This window comes from Formica exsecta, unplaced genomic scaffold, assembly GCF_003651465.1.
Source record: "Formica exsecta isolate Colony F162 unplaced genomic scaffold, ASM365146v1 scaffold871, whole genome shotgun sequence".
NCBI classification, from domain to species: Eukaryota; Metazoa; Arthropoda; class Insecta; order Hymenoptera; family Formicidae; genus Formica; species Formica exsecta.
This window is the reverse complement of record NW_021853643.1, coordinates 172,163-195,247: the sequence shown is the minus strand read 5'-3', so window position 1 is coordinate 195,247 and position 23,085 is coordinate 172,163. Positions and strand designations below refer to the sequence as shown.

At 36.6% G+C, this 23,085-nt stretch overlaps 5 protein-coding genes across 9 annotated transcripts; 2 read left to right on the top strand and 3 right to left on the bottom strand.

Annotated features, from left to right (window-relative positions):
• The first annotated feature begins 46 nt into the window (after positions 1 to 46).
• On the top strand, positions 47 to 2,136 carry LOC115244828 (carbohydrate sulfotransferase 11-like). The gene is made up of 4 exons (XM_029822810.1): positions 47 to 217; positions 309 to 640; positions 774 to 973; positions 1,137 to 2,136. The coding sequence occupies exons 1-4, from the start codon at positions 81 to 83 to the stop codon at positions 1,365 to 1,367; spliced, it is 900 nt and encodes a 299-aa protein (XP_029678670.1). The 5' UTR covers positions 47 to 80; the 3' UTR covers positions 1,368 to 2,136.
• Positions 2,137 to 2,143: 7 nt separating this feature from the next.
• On the bottom strand, positions 2,144 to 8,550 carry LOC115244819. Of its 3 annotated transcripts, none has more exons than XM_029822782.1 (4): positions 7,299 to 8,517; positions 4,700 to 5,057; positions 4,270 to 4,557; positions 2,144 to 3,991 (listed from the first exon to the last, which is right to left on the bottom strand). In XM_029822782.1, exons 2-4 carry the CDS (start codon positions 4,925 to 4,927, stop codon positions 2,198 to 2,200), a joined length of 2,310 nt encoding a protein of 769 aa, XP_029678642.1. In that variant the 5' UTR covers positions 4,928 to 5,057; positions 7,299 to 8,517; the 3' UTR covers positions 2,144 to 2,197. The 3 variants fall into 3 exon arrangements, with proteins under 3 accessions (XP_029678642.1, XP_029678643.1, XP_029678646.1); XM_029822783.1 differs by having other exon boundaries at positions 4,700 to 5,019; XM_029822786.1 differs by having other exon boundaries at positions 2,147 to 3,976; positions 7,299 to 8,550.
• An 81-nt stretch (positions 8,551 to 8,631) lies between these two features.
• LOC115244827 (deoxyhypusine hydroxylase) lies at positions 8,632 to 10,148 on the bottom strand. 2 transcript variants are annotated; one of them, XM_029822809.1, is made up of 4 exons: positions 9,991 to 10,148; positions 9,497 to 9,880; positions 9,094 to 9,411; positions 8,632 to 9,017 (listed from the first exon to the last, which is right to left on the bottom strand). In XM_029822809.1, the coding sequence occupies exons 2-4, from the start codon at positions 9,774 to 9,776 to the stop codon at positions 8,704 to 8,706; spliced, it is 912 nt and encodes a 303-aa protein (XP_029678669.1). In that variant the 5' UTR covers positions 9,777 to 9,880; positions 9,991 to 10,148; the 3' UTR covers positions 8,632 to 8,703. The 2 variants fall into 2 exon arrangements, with proteins under 2 accessions (XP_029678669.1, XP_029678668.1); XM_029822808.1 differs by having other exon boundaries at positions 9,497 to 10,119.
• A 161-nt stretch (positions 10,149 to 10,309) lies between these two features.
• LOC115244814 (small subunit processome component 20 homolog) lies at positions 10,310 to 19,798 on the bottom strand. Of its 2 annotated transcripts, XM_029822765.1 has the most exons (9): positions 19,754 to 19,798; positions 19,394 to 19,674; positions 14,152 to 19,299; positions 13,662 to 13,917; positions 11,743 to 13,423; positions 11,233 to 11,666; positions 10,872 to 11,141; positions 10,607 to 10,754; positions 10,310 to 10,506 (listed from the first exon to the last, which is right to left on the bottom strand). In XM_029822765.1, the coding sequence occupies exons 1-8, from the start codon at positions 19,796 to 19,798 to the stop codon at positions 10,608 to 10,610; spliced, it is 8,262 nt and encodes a 2,753-aa protein (XP_029678625.1). In that variant the 3' UTR covers positions 10,310 to 10,506; position 10,607. The 2 variants fall into 2 exon arrangements, with proteins under 2 accessions (XP_029678625.1, XP_029678623.1); XM_029822763.1 differs by having other exon boundaries at positions 10,353 to 10,754.
• A 1,304-nt stretch (positions 19,799 to 21,102) lies between these two features.
• Positions 21,103 to 22,813, top strand: LOC115244813 (nuclear transcription factor Y subunit gamma-like). Its single transcript, XM_029822762.1, has 5 exons — positions 21,103 to 21,125; positions 21,360 to 21,492; positions 21,560 to 22,027; positions 22,112 to 22,285; positions 22,381 to 22,813. The coding sequence occupies exons 1-5, from the start codon at positions 21,103 to 21,105 to the stop codon at positions 22,552 to 22,554; spliced, it is 972 nt and encodes a 323-aa protein (XP_029678622.1). The 3' UTR covers positions 22,555 to 22,813.
• The last annotated feature ends 272 nt before the right edge of the window (positions 22,814 to 23,085 follow it).

The window sequence follows — 23,085 nt, the reverse complement described above, 5'->3', positions numbered from 1 at the left end:
AAAAGAAATTGATCCTTTCATTTTCTCAAATCTTAAGAAAATAATCTCGCGATTTATCTTACAATTAGATCGAAGCTGAAATGGACAACACACGACGATTGTTGAATGTCGAAAGAGTATGCAAAAACTATAATTTAGGCTCCTATCGAAAGCTCGCCGAAGATTCGTTGTTCAAACATCCGCCCGCGCCGCAGTACAGCGTCTTCTATATGGACAGGTTCATTAAGAAAAGAGAATCCTTTGACATCATAAGAAATCGATTAAATCAAGATCAACTTATTGATAAGATTACGCAATTTGCCACGTAGACTACACAATATATCGTATTGCCCGGTGTACAAAGCCGGCACTACGACCTGGCTCTACAATCTCTGCCTATTGATGAATGTGCCCATGGAGACGCTGAATAACGGCAGGGAACAATTGTCGACCATCGCCAGGAGGGCGATACCGGAACTCGAGTACCCCGAGGCGGAACGAGTCTTAAACGCGAGTAGAAGGCTTTTGGTCGTTCGACATCCGTTCGAGAGGCTGTTGAGTGCCTATCGCGACAAACTCGAGAACTCTGTTGCCGGCCGGGAACACGGGACATTGCACTTTTATCGCAAGTACGGAGCCAAGATCGTGAAGAAATATCGCAGTAAGTCACGAGAAAGTAAAAGAGAGAGTAATTTTAATAAATGAAGAAAATATTCGATTCCTCCAATTTTATACAGAATACAGAGAGCGGCGACATATAAATGCCGATGGTTTTTTTTCTCTTAAATCTTTAGGAAACAATTTTACGGAACCACGATCGGATCAGGTGATTCGGCGCGATGACATACCGTCACCAGCCGGTGTGGAGCCGACTTTTCGAGAGTTTGTCGATTACGTGATCGACACCGATCTCGGAAGTTACGGCGACGATCACTGGATGCCATATTATCTCTATTGCACGCCGTGCCTCGTCAAGTACAGCATTATTGCGAATGTGAGTATCGGGACCCGCATTCGAAACCGCTATCTGTTGTCTGTCGCACAATGTTTCGCATTAAATATCTCTTCTAAGATAAAATAAGTGATAAATTTTTTAATAAAAAAAATTTCTCATTTTGTATTAAATATTTTCCGTGAATATGTTATTAATTCTATAGGTGGAATCGTTGTGGCGAGATCAAGTGTACGCGATCAATAAGTTTGGATTACGGGACAAGATCAAGCCCAGATGGAGGCATAGTAACAGTCACGTCAACGCTTCCAAGATATACTTCCGTCAATTAAACAGAGCGACGGTGCGGAAGCTCCATGAAAAGCTGAGACTGGATTTCGAGCTTTTCGATTATTCACCCGATATTTATTACGAGTACGCCACGTCCGCGGATTAATTGTACGTCGATCGAATATAATCGAATGTAATTTTATAATAATGACCCAATGCGCCGCGATGATGTTCGATAGAAAATATCGATGGTGCAAGAAATAAGTACTTCGTGTACATGAGATTAAAGAAAAAAAAAAGAGCAGAAAAAGATATGTTAAGCGTCTGTGTACGCGCGCACACGTAACCCCGATAATTGATGGAGCTTAAATCACGTTACGTCACGCGACGAACTTTTGTCGACGAAAATCGATCGACCTACTTCTCACCGTGTACTAATGTATCGGACCGGCGACCTGTCCTAAAGTCAAGGGTCCTCGAATGAGCATGTTAATCCACGCCGCGAGTGGAAGCGGAGCGTTACCCTGTCTCGACGGAAATGATAACAAACATTTTCTCATAAAGGAGATATCAATGTCTTTGACAAGATACATAAATAAATATACGAGTATCTTATTTCGATTCTTTATGATATATTAAATTATATTTGCACTTTAAATTAATGCGATCAACTCATAGCTCAAAGATTAATTTACGCTAATAAATCGATATGAAGTATTTCGCGTTCTCGCTTTAAGTCGTCAAATTAACTCGATGTATTTATATTATTTGGAAAATTTTATAGAGATTCGAAAATATAGTTTTGGCAATTAAAAAGATCTCAAGAACTATGAAAGACTCATCTCGATATAAAATCGCAAGAGATTTAACTTTCACAGGCGATAAAAAATGCACATTTACTAAAAATCTTTTACAAAAAAACTAACATTATATATAATAAATTCGCACATGCAACACACATATATAAAATATTTTGTGTACTCATTAACCTTGCAATTATCCGGAAATATTTTCGAATCCACTCACCTTATTATGCAAATCATCCAACACCTCTTGACCGACCAATCCAAGTTCCTCCCAGCTAGGTTCTCGCGGTTTACTCTCACCCTCGCTACTGCTGCAAGTGACACTTCCGTTCCCCTCCGACATGCTCTTCCTGTCAAAGCATTGACCGCGTCTCCTTCGTCCTTCGCCGTCGTCGTTCTTCGTCGCACGATCGTCCGTAATCGAGCCGAAAATACGCACATCCTCCCGTTCATCATCGTCGACAAAATCACCGCCGACCAGGCGATCTATTTGCGCTTCGTATTCGCCGTTAACCGGCGATCCGAATGGAAGATCGTTGGAAAAATCGCTAACAAAATTGCTTTCCGATGTTTTCCGAACATCTTTGTTCGAGCGTTCTTTTTCCATTTTGAGATTGTCGTCCTTATTATCTTTGACCGTCTTTGGACCACTCGAATTCGATAATTTAGTCGGCGATGAATTTTTTTCTCGTCGCGAGGTAGTTTCGGAAACGCTCTCGTCAATCATGCCCGCATGATTATCTTCGAGAATCGCTTGTTCTCCTTTCGAGGACACATTCTTCGGTACTGCGATTGCAACTTGAGCTACCTTGGATATGTTATTTTCATCCTTCGCTCGATTATTTTCGTTGTTCTTCATCGGTTTCTCTTCTTTATTTGCCGCGCCTAAAGTTGTCTGATCTAAGGTGTTATCTTCCTTCCTCGATGTCTCGTTAATTTCTTTTAAACTATCGTTTACCTTAAAAGAATCTTTATCCTCTGAAACTGCTTCGCCGTTTCTCTTATCTTTCTTTACTTTCTTAATTTCTTCCGTTACGGGGTCGATAATGAGAGGACCATCCGTTCGTGTGAGAATACTTTTCTTAGGACTCAGTTGCGCGTTGTGCGTATATTCTCTCTTGGGACTGCTGGATGCCGATCTAGAAACCCTCCTCGATCTCCGCTTCTCACCCGCGTGGGGACTGCACGGTTGCGACGAAGGTCGTCTCCGGTTCGTCGTTTCCGGCATTTTGGTGGCCGGCGACACTGGAAGCGGGATCCTCGTCTTAGGTGTTATCTCGATCGATTCTGTCTCGTCGCTGTCGGGTGTCCTCAGCTTGACGATCTCACCGCCGAAGCGGACGCGTCTGGGCGTCTTCCGTTTATTCGGAGAGGATGGATTTTCGCCCTTACCGGTCCCGTCGTCCCCGCTCTCGTTCTCGTCCTTCTCCTCCAGAATCGTCATCGTGATGGCCGTCTCTTCATTGAACTTGATTTCGGTCTCCAAAACGACTCTCGCCGGCGGTATAGCGTTCGATGCCTCGTCCTCTTCCTCGGCAATACCGGAAGTGTCACTATCGCTGTCCCAGGATTTGTTCAAGATACGCTGCTCCTTTATGTCGGCCTTTACGATATCCTGCTCGTGATTTCTCTCTCGCTTCCTCTTGCTCGGTTTGATATTGTAAATCTTTGAAAGAACATCGATGTTCTTCTTCAACTTATCGTCGTAATCAGCTAAATAACTCTCGAATTCTTCGTCGCCGACCTCATTGCGAATCTTCATAAGGGATTTGAGAGCGGCCTCCTGGTGCGGTACCTGAACCAACCGTGCAGCGAAGGCGATCGTGGCGTCTTTGAGGATCTGCATAGTCGGTGGGGGACTGTCAGATGACGGAAAAAGTAGCAACGGTGCGCTCAAAATCACGCCCGTCGTCACATTCGTCTGAAACGGATTGTGAGCATCCGGTCGATTCAAGCCGTCGTGGAGGATCTGTAACAAATATTCCTCGATAACGCGTATTATTAAAAAAAATAAAAAAATCATGGAAACTATGTAATCGCGAAAAAGATCTAAAAATTTGCGTATTTTGAATTTAATTTTTATTTACAAATAGATCATTCTAAAAATCTATTTAACAAATTGAAATTTGAAAGTTTAAAAATATGAGAAATTTAGATTTGTAATAATTGGATATATTAATTTAATTATAATTTAATTGAATATAAAAATTGTAGATGTAAAAATTAGAAAAAATTCTGTTTTAGCGCATTGCGGATATTTACATTTTTGACCACGCTGTCTCTGTTGGGGGTATGAACGAGGTAGACCCGCAGCGCGTCCAAGGCACCCTTCCGTACCGCCGGCGCTGGATGCCCTAAATTATTGATCAGCTCCGGCACCACCGGTTGCATGACCTTGTCAACGGCATCGGCATTCAGAGTTGGTAGAACGTCCATTAGTACCCGCAGAGCATGCTGGCGCACTTCCCATTCCGGGTCTCGAAGTCTCTCGGAGATCTCAACGAAGGTGGCCTGCGTGTCGACCTCGGATGGAAACCTACGCGTACGCACCTGATCGGAAAAACGCGCGTAAATTTGTAGAATCGAGAAAAAAATTTCATATTCTAATTTTTTAAACTAGAAATACAAATATAAAATATATAAAATGAAGTATAACGCTTAGTATATTGTAACAGAGGATAGAGACACGTACTACGTGTTCCCAAAGTGGAGTCAGCTGTATCGTTTGTCCGGACGATGGGGCGGACGTCATCCTACGTCGCAGCTGATGACGATGACGATTGCCTCGGCGGGCCGACGAGCCATTGCCCTCTGACAACGGTCTGAGGTCATAGGTCGACGGCGGCGCGGGATCTTCCTGGGGCTGCAGGGGCCCCGCATCTGTCGATCCTGTCATAGATGATGACAAGCAGCCGGACATATCCTCCTACGTCTCGTCCTTCAGGAACCACCGATTATCCCTCATGATCTCCCGCGATCGCGAATCCGATGACGCCTGATCGCTCATCGATGCTTCCAGTGACATGTGCATAAGTCGCGCATACAAATCACTGCGCCGGAAATTGCATAAAACTCTATGATATTGATATATTCGCTCGTACTCCCGTATAAGTCTTTCCTTTGAACTTTCAAATTAATATTTGCATATATTTTTACCTTTGTGTTATATTAATATATCGCAAAAAAATATCCAAGTTTTAAAACTGAATCGCAGTAATGATGATAATAATAATGCAAGGAAGGAAAAGATAGATCGATTCTTTCTACAAAGTTAATTAACTAGGATTGTAAAGACCGGATATTCTGACATAAGAGTATGCCAATTTAACGATCGACACGTAACGCCAAAGCGGTTCTTATATTCCACCGTGATTCAAAATTGCGGCAAATACAGTTTTGCTCAACGTAATAAAGTTATGAAATTTTGCTACATGATTTATAAACATACACTTCGCAAAAAATATATAAAATTTCTAATTATAAAAATAGTGAATGTTTGCTAAACAAGAATGAAATTAAATGCTCCTTATCGTGTTTGCAGGTATACCAGATTATGACGTCAAAAGAGCGGGAAGCCACATGCTGGCAGAGAAACATGCAAATGCTTACGTCGTGCAAATCGCGTTACGTTTTAATTTAAACATTACGATATTCGATATTATTTGACTGCGAGATGTCAATCTCCTTCCTTCTAAACTGTCTGTTGAACGATTCCATGATTCCTTATCCGCGACAACTTTTTTCCGGTATCGAGAATCGGTGAATGATTGACGTTTGTTTTGCTTCCGGCATATCGAGAAGTGTACGAACGTTGCGCGCGATTGACATTACAAAGACAGCCGTCGCTATCGAAGAAAGGGCCAATCTCGTATATCCGAGAGCGATTACTTTCGAGCTGAGATGCATATTTTACGAACGAATATCTCATAAATAAGAAAGATCAATCAAAACACATCAAGCACACGAGATGTCATTCGTTTCGTATGCGCTCGCTGTATACTCATACTCACGAAAGTATATACTTCGAATAACTGCGAAGTTTATCATTAAATCTCTCACGACACACGAACTTCATATAAAAAAAAGTAGTACACACGAAAAGCGATTTCATAATCCGGGGAAAGAACATGCGTATTTCGTATTTCTTAAAATATTATACATGCGTTGGTCGAAATTGTAGGAGACCAACGGAAGGAGACACGCTTGATAATAATTTAAAAAATCATAAATTTTAATAACGCAAACTTCAATAATAAGTGGACAATTAAAAATAACGAAACATTATTTCTTATTAATATTAATCGAAATGAGATTGTTATATGCGTAACTTGCTATTTTAGTAAATTCACGAGAATCGACAAAACTTTATTTTGCAAGATAACGAACTCTTCGAATCTCAATTTTGATTTCTTTGTGTATGTGATCAAATCGACTACATGATTAATTATTTTCTTTCTATCCTTTCTATCGCTATTCTTAATCATTTAAATTAAGGAATTGAAATTTGGGGAAAACAGGGAGAAATGAGTCTAAAGACTTTGGAAATATTCTTCGATTTCAAAAATTTGTACTTAATTTGAGAAAAATCAATTTTTTAAAATTCTATCTTCCCATACTGTATAGTGTACAGCTTTTGCAAAATATTCAGAATTGCGGAAACAAAATATTTCTATATCATATAATACTCATTTAATTAAATATTTAACTAAATATTAAATATTACTCATTTAATTTAAACTTACTTAATTAAATATTACTCATTTAATTTAAATATTTCTATATCATATAATACTATTATTTTGTGAATCAAATGTTTAAACACAGTTTTTTATATAATGAAAAAGAAGAAAATAAAAAGAAAGAAAGAGGAAATACATAAAATCAAATTCTTATAGTTTGCTTGTTAAATGGAAGGATATTAATTAAAAATAAACATTTTTTAATACGCATTTAAAAGCTTTTTGTGTGGAATTTTTAAAATGTGATTTTTTTCATCAATTCGACGACATCAATGAAAAATTTCGTAACTTTAATTTAAAGAAAATTATTTGTATCTCTTTTGCAAAAAATTATAGGAACCAAATATACACTTCGATATGTATTTCGTACATCATTTGAAAACTGTATAACGAGTAAGAAGTATTTAGAAAAATATCTCTAATATAATTATCTGATAAAATCTCAGAAAATGTTGCCGAAATGTTTTTGTTTTTTTTCTTGGTATCGTCGAATCTTTGACGAATTATCGTAATTAATATTTTTAACAGACGAGAAAGAGAGAAAGCGCTTACTTTAAGTGAAGCAGCAGAGAGACACAGCGAGTATACTCGACCGCGGCCGGCATGTGACTATTGCCACCGCGTTCTCCGCGAAGGAAAGTGCTTCGCGGTTAATATCGACCACCCCCATCCATCCCCCCACTTTGGCGAGAATCGTCTTATACTTTATAACGAGCGATAGCGTCGCATATACAAGTACCTTGAGAGACACAAAATATATACCACAAAAATAAATAATTATCCCCAAACTATCTTTTCGAATAAAAGAATAAGTCTCGTAGTAAGAGAAAATTTTGCGCACGTTTTCGCGATCGATTAATTATTTTTATACTTTAACGCGTGTTAAAAGATATATTAATAGTATGTTAAAATCGATAAGAAAAAGGTAGATGTGAACGTGACATTGAAGCGATAATATTTTGTTATAGTGTTATTTGATAAAAGCACGCTTGAATGTATCGTGCCTATCTTGTAAGATCCTTTCTATAAGTGAAAATAAAGCACGTAATCCTGTATACTTGCGATGTTGAAGATTTGACGAACTCTATCCTACTTGTCCAATATTTACAACGCGTCAATCTTGCTTTACAGACTCTGATTAATCGTTTCATTATTCAGCTTAAATCAAGCTTCTCCCCTTTGGCGAATCAAGGAGAAATGTCTTTTATGTCTATAAATTTTCCCTACATAACACAATTTAAACGACATCCTAACATCGTAAGAGAACTGAGAAATATTTATCTTGATATGAATCGTAAAGGTTTCTGTGTGTTTACAGTAATAAAAGCTATGACTGTATGCCAATGAATGCCTAAGGCGGCACGCGATATTCATGAAATTGAGCACCGACAATATTGAAATTCCGCTACAGGAATATAGCTAACGCTACACATACACACACATATTTACAAACGCGATTATAAAGAAATGAATTCGCATAAATGAGGTTTACGGCAAATGTAAAAACATTGGACCGTGACGTGGCTGATCGATTCCACTCGAAACACCCGGTTCGTATCGTGTGAGTCTTATCGGACATTTGTTATTAGCGGTATACCCGCATATATATCGCTGCAATTCAATCTACCGATTTTACCGTTTCCTTAGAGAAAAAATCGTCTTATATAACAAAAATACAACTTCTTTCACAATCGATTCGCTATAAAATAATTCGCTCTTAAATCATTTTCGTGTAATCTAAATTAAATAAAAGCAGACTATAAAAATTAAGACTGAGGGAAACAGGAAAAATATATACATTCATAATAAAAAATAATCTTTTTAGTTAGCTTTCCACGCTTTAGAAAATCGCATTGAATGAAAAAATATGTACGACTAAAAGAATGACTTACATTTTTCTTTTTTTTTTAAATGTAATAAATATACAATATTATATACATTTTAAAGATGGATATTTTCACGTAGTAGGAAGTTTGGCTAATGTATCCGCATATTGAAACTCCGAACTGTTCTCATAGTCGCACATATCCAAAGCGACGACACAGCTTTCGCGAACGACTCTTTTACTATCATTGAGGTATTTATTCAATATCTCATAGCACTCAGGAGTGGCAATGGAACCCAAAGCTTCCGCGCATTCGTGCCTCACCATCTCATTTTCTTCTGTATTTTCTAACGATGCTCGCAATCCTGGTACAGATATTTCTTCTTGAAGTTGTCCCAGTACAAATGCTATTTCGTGCCTGAACAAGGCGCTACCAGCTTTCAAACCTGCATCATATAAAGACAAATAGATAATTATTACTCCACATTAACATTTTCTCTCCTATTAGAATAATGTAATTACCTTCTATAAGTACAAGGATACTTTCCTTGGTGCCTAAATTTCTCAGTGAAAACATTGCCCTGTATCTATCAAATAGTGATTTGTTTTCATTCAGTAAAATTTCCTTTAAGACATTCACATTTGTTATTTCCATTGGAGGTGCAGGATCGATGGTCGAGTATGGATTTTTTTTCAAGCTCGCTATATTATTAGATTCCAACCATTTCAATCGATCTAAGGCTAATTCGCAGGTTTCCGCTACCTCCAACACAGAATCCTTACAATACTTTTCCAACAATGGAACCACACTTGGCTCACCGATAGCACCCAGTGCCTCTCCTGTTCAAATTATAGGCTTTATTTTCTTCATTTGTTCCAAAACATATCATTAAAAATCGAATAAACATACACACTAAACACATACCTGCTTCATGACGTACCATCGGTTCTTGCGACAGATCTTCCAAAACACTTGTTAAGATGCTAATTGCCATAGGATTCTTCATCTGACCCAGGCAATATGCGAGCTCATGCTTCAACAATGCCGACTGATCCTTAAAGCATGTACTGATCTGATTTATTGCCGTTGCATCACCAATGTTTTTCAGGGTAAATAAAGCCCGGAATCTTTCTTTCAAAGGCCTAGCAGAATCATTCAGGACTCCGCCTATGGTTGAGATATCGCTCTCACTCGCTCGTACCATTTTCAGCAGATGTGTATATTAAATATTGAATATTAAAATCACCAACACAGGTAAAAGAAAATTTGTATACAAATATCTTAAAGATTTAAATAATATATATAAATCTGTAATCATAAAAATAAAATTACCAAACTAAATTATATGTATAAAGCAACACAAATGTGTTTCAAAAATGATAACTTGTATGTATACAAAGATTTATTAGATTCGTTACCATATTAACTAAAATTTGTAACTGAATGTTCCTCAGTTTTAACAAGATAAATAAATGAATAAAATGTATTTCAAAATTATAGTTATTATAATACTTCACGTAATACGGAAATATTACTCATCCCAATTCAATACTGAATTTTTTTAGGTTATAGCATATGGAGCAATATGGAGACAACCATAGACTATTGAATTTTATACATACTAGAAACATTGGACGCATTCAGCGGATTCAACAATTGGGTAGCAATCGAACGTGATTGGTTCTTACTTTTAGAACCAACAAATCAACGTCGAGTATTGACAAGACGATGCTAAACTATCGGTCCGCTGAATGCGCCCAACATTGTGAAGCAGGCCAGATTTTTCGCGCATGCGCGGCAATGTATATTACTCTTTTACACTTCTAACTTTCTTTACATATATAGATATATAGTATATAGTTACTCATAGTCATTATTTAGAACTTTTCACAATTATAAAATGTATTAATGTTTGTACGTATTCTTGTATGTCTCTGTAAAAATGTTACAATAATTTATACATATATTTTATATTATAAATATTTACAAGTCACAATTATTTATTGTGCAATTATAAAATCGTATAAATTATACATTATAGTTCATCCGGGTCTACTTTCTTTCTGCGTTTCTTTACTACTTTGTTTCCTTTTATATTATTAATTTTCCTTTTCTTCGACTCCTTTTTCTTTTGTTGTCTAGCCAATTTGCGTTTAGCTGCCAGATCAGGATCAACTACAAACTGTAGTGAATATTATGTATATTACATTTGTAAGAGTATATGTTTATAAATATTCCCTATAATATCTTATGTAAAAAGTATTACAAATATAAAAAGATGAATAATAAGTTAATTTACCTGTTGTGTGCGAACTTTTCTCCTTTCTGCTCTCTTAATATCATGTTTTTGTTGCACTCGATTCAATAATTTGATATATTCTTCGTTTCCTACAGATTTTTTAATCATGGCAACTACTTCTTTGGCAAGTCGACGTAATTCAATATTAGTTTCTTCTGTTATAGCTATCTCTCGTACCAATGGAGACATGATATTAAAAAGTATCGCATTTAAATATTCCATAGGAATTGTAGTTACTACACCAGCAATAAATTTAAACACTGCAGTTCTCTGAAAATGTGTGATCCATATAATTTTTTTTATATCATGCATAAAAATTTTCTATATAGATAATATTCAATAAATAAAGATATATCCTTACAACTGATGTCGATTTAGGAGCTTGTGTTATCTCTATATTAACAGCTTTTCTCAATCTTCTGATAAGCCAAGAAAGAGATAAATTATTGTTATCCTTTGCTATATTTCCTTCATCCTGTTTGTTACAATGCACACCAGATATTTTAATCGATTTTAATATTTTTGCGATAAAAATCAGATTTTTCACAACTTGATCTGCTAATTCTTCAAATGTCATATCTGGATAGAGTTGCGCTATTAGATCTAAAATTAAACTCTTTAAAGTATCAACAGGATTTGAATACATGTATCCTTCTTGTGTTTTCTCATTCTCGGAATTATTTAAAAGCTCCACAACTTTATCAACGTCTAGAGCAGTCAAGACAAATCCAATAAATTGTGCGGCAGCTAATCGAACCCAGAAATGTGGATGAGACAACAAAGACTGACTATATTCTGTGAAATAAAATAAATATATATATGTACTTGCTGAAAAAATGCCTATTCATACATTTCAACAAATGTTTCTTACCAGCAAAAGAGTCAATGGAATCTTTGTACTGTTCATTCGTGAAGAATGATGTGTAATTTGCAATCTTTAGTAACAAGTGTAACACTTGAATTAAATGATGATCTTTTGCTCTTTCCGAATCCTTTAAATTGAGATTTTTCTGTAAATGGTTTTCATTGTTTAGCTTGACAAATTTTCCAGGCTTTTCATTGTCGGAAACGGAAGAATTTGCGTGGAACTGCTTCAATAACAATGGCAAAATTTGAGATAATCTTAAATCAAACTCATTTTTTTCAACAGTCACAAATATGCCGCATAATTGTGCCGCTAATGTCCGGTATCTTATATTGGAATCACCTAGCCATTGAACAGGCCACTTGTTGAATAGTTTATTTCTTTCGTTGGAGGATATCCGGGTGAGTATTTCTGTTATACATTTCGCACAAAGTTTACGGCAGGTCGGATCATCGTCGTCTATTAATCTTGCGCTCGTCATTATAAATATAATCTCCGATCTTCTAATTAAAATTTTTAATGGGAATCCCGTGACGATAGTGTGAATCATCTCCAGTGCGCTCAATCGGCCTGGCTGCAAGTTATAACTCAATTGTTTGAGATAAAAATAAATGTGTTTATCTAAATGTTTACCAAGAGGATATTCCATCAAGTACGAATAGAATAAAGAACGCGATTGCAATCTAACGTGCTCCAATTCCGTGGTAATGCTCAGTTTAGCGACTTTTTCCATGACAGCGTGCATTTCAGGAATAATCATTTTCCGATGAATTATAGCCTTGAGCAATGTAAACGCAGTGGCGTACTTATCACTGTCGTGCAGATCCTGTTCCGCATATAAGATAAGAATCTTTAATTGATCAGCGTCGATACTGAAGTATTTCACGTCACGGACGATCACGGACATGCATTTGAATGTGGCCATCACGAGATCGAAGTTGTCTCCCTTGCTTAATCCCGCAGCGGCGTATTTATGCAAGATGTCGAACATGGTGGTACAAATTCCCGATATCGATTCGCGTGTCGAAGTTAAGTCCATTTTCAGCATCCAGTTTAAACATTGTAAAGCTACGGTACATAGCTTAACGTGATGAGAATTTAAACAATCGCTCAAAACCGGCACGAAGGGTTCCAAGTAAAGTTTGTATTCCGTACAGGAGATCTTGTCTCGTTTTAGTAGTATATGATACAGTTTCAAACCGAATTCTATCATTACGTGTACATTGGTACGCTTGGTGGTTTTCGCTGTAGTTTTAATACCTATTCTGTTTTTGGGTTCTGGTGGTATAATGAAACAATTTGATTGCTGCTGCACGAGAGATTTCGTTTCCTCTTCCCTAAGCTTTTTGTTGTCTTTTTCCGGCATAAAATCCGGTATGCTTTCTGAAATAATGCCATAGAGAAATATGAGCATCTGTTCCAGTGGTATATAAGAGTTATCCGCCAATCCAAGAGTTACGTTCCGGAGACATTCCGTAATTTTGTTTATCGTTTTGTACGAGTGCGTTTTCATCAGCACTTCTTTTAATGGCAGAATTAAATCCAATAAGCAAGATTTTGTTATAAATTCTGCTAATATATGGAAAATGTCAAAACTTTTAGTACTTCTTGCTTCTGATACATTTTTAACAATACCAGCTATCTCCTTTTCTTCCGCAGTTAATCCAAATAGATCGACTTTGCACACCTATGTAAAAATAATTACTTGAAGATATACAGAAAATATCTGATCAAATTTTATCAATGTCTTCTATATACTAACTGTATTGATAAAAATATATTGTATAAATGTGAGATTATAAATGTTCTTTCAGAATTATGAACATTGAAAGTTTTATATTAACAAAAATTCCAATAATGAAATGAATTTTTTTATATGAAATGAATTTATATATATTATAGCTTGTAACTATAATTGTACTTACAGATAAAATACTTTGTAGATTGTGATTAATGTCATATTTCTGGAAATAAGGCTTCAGTACAAGTAATACGGACTGTACTGTGTACACGAGAACATGCACTTGGAAACCCTTAGTTAATAATGTATTCATTTCTTTCAAAAGATGATGAAGATATTTTGGTCCTAACGTTATCATAATTTTTTGCAGTGTCTCGCGAGTTGTGCGTCGAATTGATTCCATACGCGATTTAAGAAATGTACACAGTTTCATAAAAATCCTGAAAAAAAGAAAAAAATGTGTATACATATATATAATTACCAAAGTTAAACGATAAAACTTTGTCAGTATGTTCCATGTATAGAAACATTAGTTTATTTTATTAAATTTTATTTCAAAGAAATAATTTTAAAACACAATAAAAAATAATATGAGAATTTCTATACAAGATGAAACAGATATTGTCTGCTCCTAAATTAGATAAATGTCACATTGTATGATATCGTGAACTTACCCTGGCAGGTTTGCATCCAGAAGACTCCCGGGCATTCTTTGTAGTAATTTAACAAGTGCGACAGCGATGGGAACTCTCAGTAAATCATCTTCTTCCGTTTCGGATGCAAGCTTCTTCTTATTAATTTTATGGCTACTGTCCTGCCGCGTTCTGGCCATAATGGATCGATGCAACTGGGGTAACAAACCGTTCGATATACCGAACATCACTTTCTTCGCTCCGCTTTGCGAAAGTAATGTCTGTCTCTCGATTATCGGTAAATCTTCCTTCGCTACTTCATTATCCTGTTCTACTTCTTCAACATTCTCGACATTTTCATCATTTAATGCTTCCTCCAATATTTCTTCAGTTTCTTTATCCTCGAGGTTCGCATCTTCACCGTTTATTTCACTAGTTTTCTCTTCGCCGATCAAAGTGGCATTATCCTCCATTCTCGCCGAAGTAACTTCGACCTGCGTAATCTTTTGCGTTTCTTTATATTTTGAGAGATCGTAATGGAACGAATCTAATATCGCTACTACTATTCTAATGAGTTGTTTTTGAAACTCCATGGATCTCCTTAGTTTATTTAAATAATACCTCAAGATGATCTCGTAATGATGCCACGGTAAAAGTCTACATACCATCCCGATAGTTTCGATGGCAGCATCGACGAGGCTATTTTTATGAATGAAAGCTTCGTTGCATAGATATGACGAGCAGAGGGGAAGAATAAATTGCGTCAAGGTTCGAGAATTGAACGCTTTCCGTAATGTTTTGGCGAGCGTACAGAATTTCAATAACGCTCGAGCCCTTCTGTGTAACTGCAAATGCTGCATATTCTCGAAGAAATCAACCTCGGGATCGGCACGATTGGCGAGCAATGACATGTCTCGCAAGATAGGATGCACATCCGCGCATTCCAGAACCATGTGTCCTAAAAGGGCTATTGATTGAAGGCGAACAGTCTCATTCTTACTCGTAATTCCTTTCCTCGTGAGCGCCAGAATTGTATCGTCCATTAGATAACGTCTGTTCGAGACGTTATTCTGGTGTTCCTTCGCCAATCTGGATCCCACAAGTTTCAAACACTGACCGGCACAATCCCTCATTGCCAGATCCGATTCGGTCTTCAAGAAATAATAGCAATTGTGTATTACAGTCACGCCGAATTCCAGGGTGATGGCGTTTCTCTTAGCCATATCGTTGATCTCGTCGAAAGCATCCAATCTTTTCTGAAAATCCGGTTGATCAATCCATTTGCGATCCCATGCGTTGAGCGCAATCAGAACATCGCGATCTCGTATCATCGTCTCGCGATATTCCTCCGAAGATTTTTCGGCGATAACGCCATACAATTGCAGAAGAAGCTTACGAGCAGGCACGTCTGATACAAGACCCATTAATGGCGCGATGGCACGCAAGTGAATCTCCGGCTTGTTTGCAATTTTTACGAGATTCAATACGGTCGTCGTAAGCTCAATGATAGTTTCTTCGTTATTGCCACACGCAGCCTTCTTTACTAGTACAGGCAATATCAGTTTCAACAGAGTATCGCACGTTTCAGCGTCCGTCACAAATTCAGAGATTCGTGACAATATAAGCAAATCGGTCTTGTTTATACCTCTTTTGGATCTCTCGAGTTTATTTCTGAGAAATTCCAAAATGCGAGGGACGTGCGGCAGAAGAATAGCGGAACCATAATTGATTCCGTTCGGAAGTACACTCTTCTCCACGTCAAGCAGATTCGTTAGTACCGGTATCAGCGGTAAGAACGACGCGTCCACTTGCATGCTATTCTCGTTGGATTGTCCATAGTCTTGTAGCGTCAGCAACTTTTCAACAATTTCCAAAATAGCATTAATGACAGACTGATGCGTCTTGGGATTCAAAAGGAGTTGCACGATGTAAGGAAGAGGAGTGATCGACTTGTCGTCCTCTCGATGCTTCGCAAACAACGAATGATATCGCGGATTCTGGCCCCATGCCATAAATAGCTTCAATAAGGCCGTGGGACTGTGTATACCCTCGACTGGTAATTTCTGTAACCAGGGAAATATCGCAACGTGATAGACCGCGTCAATCTCGTGTCGCTTCCAATCGTAGTCCTCAAAATGCGCGAAAAATCTGGCCAATATACCTATGCAACTTGTTCGTACGTTCTTAATCGCCGACAGGTATCCCGGATAAACCCCGTCCGATTTATGTATAATTCCGGTCACTTCCGCCAAAATGCAGATCAATATCCTGAGCAAACGCGGCAATAGCTTCGTTGACATCTTACCACCGAATTGTTCCATCACTATTGCCAGCAAATTCACAGCGCTCTGTATGCGTTTAGGTGGGATAACATTAGTCAGGTCGATCGCGTCGATAATATTCTCGGTATATCGCTTCAAGTCGAACTCTTTGTCCTCCACCTCTAGCGATACATATGATTTGAAGGGTCGAAAAGCCATTTGGATGAATATAATCATTTCGTCTTCCTGCGTGCCGCCTAAGAAACGCAATATCATCTTCCGCCGTGTAAATCCATTGGCCTTCCCGCCGGTTCTCATACCGGTCTTCATAATCATTTTCGCATAAATAATTCTCATTATAATTGGTATGAGATTCTCACGATGGATCTCCTTGATCACGTCACTCTCTCGATCCAGCTTAAAACGCGCGAGCTCATTCTTCAGATTCTTTTCGCTTATCAGACCGTACAGCGATTCCTTGTATGGCAAAAGATATTCGTACTTATATGCAAAGAGACAATTCAAGGCAGCTTTCTGTATGTCGGCATTTTTCGAAGAAAGTAAGTCTAAATAAATCTGACGCATCTCTGCTTCTCTATGTAACATTTTTGGATTTAGCACTTTTTCAAATATCTCCATTTGAGCAAGTAAGTGTTTCACCTTGTAATTTCTACTCTTCGTGTCCGCTTGCGTGATTTTTATGATTTCATTCAGTTCTTTTTCTTTGTTTTCGTCATTCGTATCGTCATTTATGTTGATTACGTCCTTATGCTTCTCGATATTACAATACTTGCCATCTTCGGAGTTGGATTTAAAGAAATTTGTATTTATAAAATCGATGAACAATCCGGTTAAATCTCTATTCTTTGTCTCGGCGTAATGCGAGAAATGTGCCATACATTTCCAGAGTAGTATCTTGTAATTTTCGAAATCAGGTTTATCGTCGTGCTTCTCTTTTAGGGTCTCCAATGAGGAGATCACATGACAATCGAACAACGGTTTCCATTCAATTTCTTGCACATTGTTAGACGTTAATTCGGCTAAAAACGTTGGCCAGAACTGTGGACATTCCTTATTGCCATAACTAGCTAGGATTATACTTATAGGTTGCCAGAGCAGAGAGAAATTGACATATAGATTACCAATCAAGCAACGCAATGGAAATTCGTAATATTTTGAATTTAAATTAGCTATCGCGTGACTCTGAAATCCTAAGGCTTGTAAATGCAATAATTTGGCGCGATAATTTTGTACCGTCGCGGGTTCACATTCCGCTAAATAGACAAGTTCCATGGCAGTTTTGTCGTTATCCTGCATCGAAGACCTTCTCAGATCTTCAACATTAGAAAATAAAGAATACAAGTGTGCTACGGTCAACCGAATACTGCTGTAAGGTGAACTCATCCTCTTCACTATGTTGTTATTTAATATATCAAAAAATGCAGAATTGATATAATTTGCGTGATACTCTGAGGTAATGAAATAAGTTAAACAGAGATCTATCGCGTTCAAGATATATTTGTTATTGTGATATTTGTTGATAAGATCAACTATTGTTATGCTGGATTTCTCAAAAAACTCGTGAAGCTCACTTGGCTCTGATATATGTATTATCGATTCTAGCATTAATAAAAATATAAAACTAGTTCTATCAATGTTTGCAGCATCTTCTGTATTATCATGTTCCAACATCTTTTGATACATAAATAATAACCCATTTTTCAATACAGTCTTAAATTCTTCGTGCAATGGTTTCAGATGCGGTAAAATTATCAACATTCTTATTGCATCGATCGAAACAATATCAGTAGACAATGTCCTCAATTCCAACAAAAAATAATCGACACTCTCAACTCCGATATTTCGTACATCTAGAATATATTTTCTCCATTTGTTCAAATTTATACCACTAAGACAAGGCGATGCTTTGACAAGAATTATTTTAGCAAAGAGAAGCAATGTCTCACTGTCAACTCCAATAGAGATACTGCGTCGCAATACATGAGGTAAGACTAAAGTTTCAAATGAAGAATAATGCATTAATTTCTCAACAGCAAAATACAATAATTCTGTATTGTTCACTGCCATAATTTTCAACAACAGTTGACTCGAATTTTCCTGCATTAATTTCACATTGGATGCTAAGAGAATAGCAATAGACACATTGATAATCTCTCGCAGGATATTATTATCCTCGTTTAATGTGTCCATTATAAAAACAAATCTTTTTATCAGAGATATAGCATCAGTTAAAAACTTTCCATTCTTATAACTGATAATAATATGTATAAGACGCAGGAATAGAACTAACGCATGCTCTCTATCGGAAGATTCTAATGATTGTTTTGATTTTTCAATAAATATATCCATCACTTTAAATATAACATTCCACATAATATCACATTTTTGGAAATGTACATTTTCTAATATGCATGCTATGATCTCTTTCAATACTTCATAAGTGAGCTTTTGATTAACAGATTGGTCTCGCAAAGCATTAAAATAAATCAATAACATTTGCTCGCCACAGGAGTGAAATTGTCCTGCGATACCAAACACAACCTCAAATAATAACTTTGCACAACCCGGTACTCCATTTGGATTATCTTCCAAAATATGTAGTACTAATTTTAGAAAGGAATCTTTATCTTTGATTTTGCGACCTACAAATGCAAAACTTTCTGCAGCAAATCTGTTTATATAGACCGGTTGCGTGTCAGACAATAACGGCAACAATAGGGTGACCACAGTTCTTATGTTTCTTATCAGATATCGCCACAAAAATTTAAAAAGATATGCCAGAGTGGTAAATGTGTACTCTATTTGTTCCGTGTCTTTCGTTTGTAATAAACGGATTATTTCGGATAAGAATTCCGGGAAATACTCGTAAAAATCTTTCTGAAGGTCTCTCGATACAGCTACTACTAATCTATGAGAAAGAGATCATACAAATATAAAAACAATGAAATATGTAGATGTGTATATCTATGCAGTTTTCTATACTAGTATTCTTCTATACTTACTCTAGAATAGGCTGCAGAAACAAGGGATCCTGTTTCTTCAGATACTCCATGAGCGTGTCAATTACATATTGCTTTTTGTGAATCAATTGAGGCAATGTAATGATGTCTCGCACTTGCTTCTTGAAAGCAATATAACCATCTGTTAGGTTAAGAACATTCCATTTCTGTAGCGTTTGGTGAAAATAAGTTTCCACTTCCTCACAATTATCTTCATATCGATGACCCACACGGTGAAAGACATCAACTTCGATTTCCGTCACTCTTTCAGAGAACGGTTTGAACTGTGCAAAAGAGAAAAACCGGTTTAGTATAAAAAGCAATAATTATTTAGATCAGCTTTGTTTTCTTCAATTTCAATACCCGAAAAGTGTTTGTTTCCTTATGACGGTTTGGTTTGGTCTTCATTTTTATGAGGGAGGAAAATGCTTTCTTCGTTCAGAGATGAGGGGAGAAATGACCATGCTGCGAAAAATCCCGTCCACGAAATTTAAGCCGTTGCATTGCGCCATCTGTCTGAACTACATACTCGCGTGGAGCAATGTTAATAAAGGTGCCTTTACATGGCAGCGTTAAGGGCCACCGCACAAGCTTTTCCGTAATGCATTACGTTAAGCCCGTATCAGACTACGCATTGAAAATTGAAGATTGTAGATTAAAGATTGAAATTTGACTAACCAGAACAAAAGGAACTAAAATTTCTAACGCTGCCATGTAAAGGCACCTTAAAGGCACCTTAACTACGGGTAGGATTTCTGGGCTGCGTTCGGAAACATCATTTGTGTGCACATGAGCGTCGTTTTATCTTTGTTATTTACTAAAAGTTGAACAAAGATAGAACGACACTCGTGGTGACACACAAGTGATGTTTTCGAACACAGCCCTAAACGCATCCTTTTACGCTGTCACGCATGCGCAAAGAAATCCCTCCATTTTTTTTTCTATATAAGATAGATTTGTTCTTTGCAGCGTCAAATATAATCAAATATAATAATATAATTGAATCAGACTGAATATGATACAACAATTGTAGTATCGTAATCACTTGTGTTAGGGAAATTAGTGATCATTAGCCTAGGTGACAGATGATACCAGAGAGAAACCTGAGAGGGGCCACGCCGCCATTTTTCATGTAACGCTTTCTCTAGCCGGTACAGTGGCGCTAACTGGATCCATTTTAGAGCCGGCGGAACTACGTGGCCGGATCCACTTTTCAGTGCCATGGTAAAACGATCGATTGGTGCATGTCCGTGCTAGATCCACAATTAAAGGCTGGTTTATGCAGGCCGTAACTGTTAATTTATGCCGGAACCGTTAAAGTTTAACACTAGGATTACAATGCTTTTGTTCATAATGCCATTATGCATAAATTAACAGTTACGGCCTGCATAAACCAGCCCATAGACATAGTATATCTAGACCGAGTGTTGAGGAGTGGGAAGTGGGAGCCGATCAGTTAGCGCCACTGTACCGGCTAGAGAAAGCGTTACAGGAAAAACGGCGGCGTGGCCCCTCTCAGGTTTCTCTCTGGTGATACAAAAGGAGAATCATAACTCGATTTTTCTAACGGAAAAAGATCGCCTATAGGAAGTACAAGAGTTAGTGAAAATATAATTTAAATGATGGCACGGTTGCTAAATTTTTTGCAGCGATGAAATTTTCATAATTAAAGGATCTTTACCTTTATATGCAATCAAACAACAACTGCAAAAATGTCTGTGTTTTTCCTAAATTCGTAAGTAAAAAATTTCTATCGTTTTTAGGTTAGACGTTATTGCATTTGGTATACCTTAAAATTAGTATTTATGTATGTACAAAAAAAGATTAATATACTTTACAGATTAACAATTCTAATTCTGATTTAATTACATTATATATGTTCCTCTATTTTTACTCATTTGTTCCTGAATGGATAAAGCCAAGTAGAGCAAAATTGTACAAGCCTTATATATTGTTATACATTTTTCAGAAATCAAGATAGTGAAATAGAGGGCGATTCAAATGGAGACTTGCAAATTGCATCGCCGGGCAATTCTGAGGCACAACAAGCTTTGTCTAACTTTTGGCCAAAAGTTATGGAAGAAATAAAAAATATTACAACTGTTAGTAAAATTAATAATTCAATATATTACAGTCCTTTTCAACATTTAAGTAAACAAATGTTTCTAGATGGATCTTAAAACACAATCTTTACCATTGGCAAGGATAAAGAAGATTATGAAATTGGATGGAGATGTAAAGATGATAAGTGCAGAAGCTCCCATGCTTTTTGCTAAAGCAGCAGAGATTTTTATACATGAACTGACTCTCAGAGCATGGGTGCATACAGAAGACAATAAAAGAAGAACTCTCCAAAGGAACGACATTGCAATGGCAGTTACGAAATATGATCAGTTTGATTTTCTCATAGATATAGTACCTAGAGACGAAATAAAACAAAGCAAAGCACAGAATGAGGCCACTGTACGCACGTCTATGAATTCTGATCAGGTCCATTATTATTTTCAATTGGCGCAACAACAAGCTTCAGCGAATCAGGGTGTACAGAGCAGTGGTGGTACTACGCAACCTATACAGATTGTCCAACCTTCTAGTGGACAAATTCAGACTATTAATATTGGCAGTCCGGTAGAACAGGTATATTATTTTTTAACTAATCCATGCAAATTTTGCATATATTAATATATTGATATATAATATTTATAATTTTATTAATTTTAGGAGACCACTAACACAAATACAGCCCAAACAGTTACAGTTCAAAATCCACAGCAGTCATCTGGTCAACAAATTATACAATTGCAGCAAACGCAACAAACACCCACGACCCAAACTGGTGGGATACAAATCGTACAGCAAATTGTCACTCCTAGTGGCGAAATTCAACAAATACCTGTAAATATAAAAGAAAATTTTTTATGAAATATTTATTTACTTCAACTCATGTTATTTTTGCATATTATACATTTTCCATTATTTTTTTTTTTTAGATTCAGTTGACTCCCCAGCAACTGCAGATGATTCGTATGCAAGTACAAGGTGGAAGCAATCAGCCAATTATCATTCAAACAGCTCCCATTCAGACTCAACCACAATTGATACAAGTTGCACAAGGTGCCCAAGCTCCAGTTTTCTTACAAACTTCCAGCGCTGATACCGAATAACATTAATATTTTAGGTATATATTATAAATAATATAATATAATGACAAAAATATGAAAGATCAAAAAATATATATATAATACATTGTTCTATAATTAGAATTACCCGACAATTAATTAATGTTTAGAATATATATATAGGTATGTATATGTATATATAAATAATTAGAATATATGTACACAACACACATGTCTTTTTTCTTTTCGTTTATAAGCAACTAATTTTTCGGATAATTAGAACAATTTTAGAATAGTCATGGAAGATGGAAAATCAATAATAGTATATAATTTTTTATAGAAAATCGGAGTACACAAAACAGATTGATGATACAGCATGAAAAGTGAAAAAACCTTAACAATTTAATTTCAAATGTCTGGCAAATATATTTCGTCAAGATAGACAATTATTCTAGATTAATTGTCGAATAATTACAATTACCAAACATTATTTTGTGTTGCTTATAAACAGAAAAAGATGTATGTGTTGTGTGTATATATTCTAAATACACACACAGACATATATATATATATATA